This window comes from Suillus paluster (genome assembly GCF_016628075.1).
Source record: "Suillus paluster strain FC165 chromosome Unknown EDB91scaffold_209, whole genome shotgun sequence".
NCBI lineage: Eukaryota > Fungi > Basidiomycota > Agaricomycetes > Boletales > Suillaceae > Suillus > Suillus paluster.
Genome location: NW_024537769.1, coordinates 1 through 5,241, shown reverse-complemented (window position 1 = coordinate 5,241; position 5,241 = coordinate 1). Strand labels below are relative to the sequence as shown.

The 5,241-nt window shown below is 49.0% G+C and overlaps 1 protein-coding gene across 1 annotated transcript; it reads right to left on the bottom strand.

Moving 5' to 3' along the window:
- Positions 1-215: 215 nt before the first annotated feature.
- EDB91DRAFT_1064581 (uncharacterized protein) lies at positions 216-905 on the bottom strand (the record flags this gene model as incomplete). Its single annotated transcript, XM_041314717.1, has 1 exon — positions 216-905. One exon carries the CDS (start codon positions 903-905, stop codon positions 216-218), a length of 690 nt encoding a protein of 229 aa, XP_041169150.1.
- Positions 906-5,241: the final 4,336 nt, after the last annotated feature.

The following is a 5,241-nucleotide window of genomic DNA, read 5'->3' as shown; positions in this document are numbered from 1 at the left end:
TAAACATGGGCGCTTTCGGGGCAAGGCTGCCATCGAGGGTGGATTGCCTTGAACTATCTATGAATCAGTACAACACACTACAATACGGCAAATGTCACTCACAGGGATTGAACCTCACCAGTTGGAACCGCTCGAGGGTGCATGGTGATGTTTGCGGCTTCGCAGCGTGACTTGTAAAGTTGAAAATGGGCTTTATTACTGATAGATATATAATATTAGTGATCATTCAAGAGAAAGAAGACGTGAACATACCGACAAATGTGCGTGCGTAGTGTAGAGATACCTCCGCGAAACGTGTACTTGCTTTCAAGTTCACCAGCATCCCTGCAAGGTTTGCAGACCCAATGTTTGTCGTCGCGAGTGAAGATTGTTCGAATATCAGCGGTGCGCTCACTCTTTGATAAAGTGGCTCGGATGGTGGTGTCTTGAAGATCTTCGGGTTCGTCCTCAGGTTCGTCCTCAGGTGCTGGTACATCATCGTCCTCGGCCTCATCTGATTGACCAGCACCGTGGTCAGTATCAATATCCGTGTCAGCACCAGCTGCATGAGAGTCTTCATCGTCTGATAATGGAGCGGAGAGCTGTAACACAACCTTCTTCCTAACTAGTTGCTCGGTTGCACTAGATAATGCGCGCTTGCGGCTTGTTGAAGAACAAGCGTTGTCGGAATCACGAAGGCGTGCAGAAGGTTTAGAGGTGCGAATGGAGCGTCGAGCACCTGCAGTAAGTGGCACTGGTTTGCGTCCAGTCTGCAGTAGCACAGAGAAGGCGTCTGTGGGGGGTTGGGCAGAGGATGGAGTGGAAATGGGGACGGCATCATCAGGATCGTTGTAAAAAACGATGTCTTTGGCGTCCTTTAGAGACCCGTCTGGGTTGAGGGCACACTGTGCTTCAGGTTCAGACATTGTACCGGTAGTCGAAATATATCACTCACCTTGCTCCCTTTATATGTGAATACCCAATCTCCTACTAACTCGTAGTATGCATTGACAGATCCTAAAAAAATATATCAATATATCAGATCAATCAGTTTATTGCACTTGATTTGATGGAAAAGTCGTACCTCGAGCTTGATTGGACAGGTAGGCTTTATCGGACAGCAGGGTGTGCGGGATGCGAACCTCCGGACAGGATAAGTCGAAAAAAGTCTTGAGAATGCCAAAGGTCAAAGTGACCATGGCGAATCTTGAGGATCGAGAAGTCAAAATGACCATAAGCGTGTGCTTGAGCCTTGAAGGCGTTGCAAGGAAGATTCGGTTCCGGGTTCGGAACGGTTCGGGAAGGTCCGAACCTATAGATGAACCGCACAGGAGTTAGCGGACCACGAACCTCGTTCCGGTTCGGTCCGTGCAAAATGCTGGACCATGGACCGAACCAAGGACGAACCTGACCAATGGTCAGGTTCGAACCACGGTTCGGGACTGGACCACGGCAGCACTACCTGTCGCGATGGCAAGATGTTCGCCAGACGGGGAATGCCGAACGCAATTGACGCCACCCCCGCATTGGATTGTTCCTTGTAGCCGCCATGTTTCTGTGCTCCACAGTCTGGTCGTTCCGTCTCGTGAACCAGTGGCTAGCAATGTGCCATCGGGTGAAAAGTCCAACCCATAGATATAAGTGGAGTGGGCTCTGATGGGTTGGGTAAGAGGTTCCCCAGTTTCTCCGTGCCAGGCGATGACCACTCCGCTGTCATCACTGCTTGCTATGATTTTCCTGTCTCGCGATACCACCAATCCCCACACATTGTCGCGATGGCCCTCCATCTTCTTCAAAACTGCACCTATCTTCAAGTCCCACAGACAAAGCGTCTTGTCCCGCGAGCCTGTGACCATTCGTCGTTTATCGGGGAAAACTGCTGCACCCGATATGCCGGCTGTATGATATTTAAAGACTCGACGGGGTGTCGTGTTTGGAATTAGCTGAGACATGTTGACGTTGTTGAACACGGTCGAGGTGGACTTGGGGAGGGATTGAGGGTGTCTTGCTACTGCAGAGGTGTGTGTTCCGTGCGTTTTATGCTGCTCCACTCTATTAGCCTGCCTCATGTTTCCATAGAAGCCCAGGGTACGAGGGTTTGCCTCCATTAAGGCTGCAGTAAGAATACCGGTATCTTATGTGTCTTCCTCAACTGTATCACACCCGTATGACGACTTGTGCCTTTGCACACCGGTCCGACGCATATCTCCACACCTTCCAAAATACATCCCCTTGCATTTAATTGTGATATGTGTTACTAGTGTCTCGAAGGCCATATACCCTGGATAGCCGCGTGAATAATATCTTGTATAGGTCATTTTCCTACACCACTGCCCTCACTCACCGAAATGTAGAGGCAATCCTTCTCCCTTGTCTTATGCGCGTACTTCTGCTCCGTGTTGCACCAGGTCAGATGATTTACGACGAACTCCCATCACATATATGACAACCCTCGAGGGTCTGCGAGTCCACTTTCTGCCCCACTGAGCCACAATTGATCAAGTCCCTGCCGCCGGAAAGTTGACACAGTGCGATCTCGCAAATAACTCCAGATCGCAGCGACACGCTGCAAGCCCGAGAATCCACCATGATGTAGGGAGGTGCTACCAGCTCCCGGGAAGATGCAATGCATATTTTGTTATCGCCCGAATCTCGTAATGGATCTCCAGACGGATGCCCCACAGGGTGGAGTAATGTATAAGGGCGGAAGTCCAGAAGATCTACGGGCTGATTCCCAAGTGTAGACGATATCTACATCACGGAAAAGCACTCAAACACGATCTGTCTCCTGATTTGAATATCCAGAAAAACAACAAATAAAGCGCTGTGAGGAATACAATTTGCCATTTCCGTTGATGGAGAGCCGCGCTGGTTTCGCTACCGCCGAACTCGTTTTCCCTGACTGATACTTCCTCCCTTGGTGCCTCCTGCGGCACTTCAGGAGAACCTGAGTCAGCACCAGAATATTGGGCATAGTGCTATCGCAGTAGTGACGAATGATTTCGCCCTCCACACCGTCATCGAGTAGTTTGGAGACGCGACTTCGCACTTCTTCTAAGATGCATTCAACGGCGGCATCGTACTGCCGCACAATTCATAGGCATCCTGTGCGTAGTATGGATATGGAAGTGGTACGGTAAGACGGTCAGGATAATACTAGGTGGCGTACCTGGGCTATGAAGGTGGTGGAAGTGGTGGCAGAGGAGAAGCTGGACGAGGGTCCTCGTGACAGCAAGCTTAAGTATTTTGAGGTGCCCAGTGCGTTGCTGAGTTCGTAATGAGGAAGTTCAGGACACTAATGAATGATATGAGTGACAAACGAAGCATATGCTGTTGCGCTCGCATCATGCATATCCCGGAAGAAATCAGGTTCTGTACTATCTCGTATGCAGTGATGTTTATCCTGGTCAGGGATAAACATCTGGATGGCCGTCAGCTAGCGGGAGGATGAGGAAGATAGTAGTACATGCACGAAAAACACGGTTATCGGGCTCGAACGCTGAGTGAAATGGGGGTGAGGATTGTAGCATGAGGTAACATGACTGAGGACCTACCAATGGACCAATTGAGATCGAGGCAGCTGGCCTTGTGGTTTCATCAACGGTGTTCATCATGGATTGGTATGATTCGAGAGCTTCTTCAGGTAGTAGGAAATCCTAGCACCTTTTGTGTTTGGAGTCAGCCAGAAAAACATTGTTGGATGCATGTTAACATGCCTCCATCAACTCCGCATATGTAGGATGAACAGCTGATCTAGATGAGAAAGAAGCGGAGTTGACAGCGTCAGGAAGCGATCAACGGATGCGCGAGTTGATCAAGTGCATGATACGATATGCAAGAGGGTTTGCATTTGGAAGAGCGCTAAGTAGATGTTGAACAAGCTGTAAGTATTATTGATCTGCATCGAACAGTGCGATGGCCTAAGATCCTTCATGAAATAGAGAGGATGTGAGAAAAATAAAATGTGGTTTGATTAAGAGAAGGAAACGAACCTTTGTATGAACGCGCTGTCTAATAGAAGATGAAGAGGAGATTAAATATTGAAGGGACGCGATACTATCGGATGAGCTTTAATATTTCTTATACAGTGAGTTCAGAGTGCGGCTGAAGAGAGGGAAGAAGAACTGTGTGTTAAAGAGCGAGAACTAAGGTAGCGTGAGTCTCAGTCAATGGTAGAAAGACTATATTCGTGTAAACTAACCTAAGGTAGCGTGAGTCTGTAGGACCGCTAGTAAGTATCATGTATAGTATAATATGAATGGTATGCGCACCTCAGTCAATGGTAGAAAGACTGAGGTGCGAGTATAGCGTCTAGCCATCCTTAAATAGAAAAGAGAAAATGGTCAGTAACTAGGGTGGATGACGTCCAGTGACACTGGCAGCTAAGGTACATAGAACTGGAACAGTTAGATATATTTATCTGGAACCGGCTCGGTGCTCTGACGGATCACCTCTCAACACTCCCACTCGTCAGAGCGCCTGGCAGGTCTTGACGATGTAGTCCCATGTTTTCCCAATGCTGGATCCCAGCTGGGCGAGGTAATGCCTTCGTTAGACTATCAGCAATCATCTCCGAGGTGGATTTGTACTGGAGTTCGATCTTGTTCGTGTCGACGAGGTTGCGGATGAGATGGTAGTGGACGCGAATATGTTTGGCTCTTTCGTGGAATCTTGGATTCTTCGAGAGCGCAATACTGGACTGGTTGTCTCCATATAGGAGTGCGGGATCGTAGAGTTCGGGGTCAAGGCGGAAGTCGTGTAGAAGCTGGATTAGATATAATGCTTCGCATGAAGCGTTCGATAGACCTATATATTCGGCCTCCGTGGTCGAGGTAGCGACCACAGATTGCTTCTGAGACTTCCAACTAATGGGCCCTCCGAACAGTTGATAGACATAAGCGCTGGTGGACTTGCTATCGTCTCGATCTGCAGCATAGTCCGAATCCGAGTGTCCAACGAGTCCCTCGTTCGACGAGCCGAAGATGAGTACTAAATCCGTAGTTCCACGAATGTACCGGAGAAGATGTTTGAGTTGACGATGATGGTCGATACTGGGGTTCTCCATGTATCGGGAGAGGCATGAAACTGGGTAAGCGATGTCGGGGCGAGTGGTTCGCATAGCATAGTTGAGTTCACCGATAGTTCGGCGATATGGGATCGACGCAATGGCGTCCGCTTCTTCACTCGTTTGGGGACGTGTAGCCTTCTGCAAGGGTTACTCCAGGTGTCATAGGTGTACTGACAGGATTGCACAGTGTCATG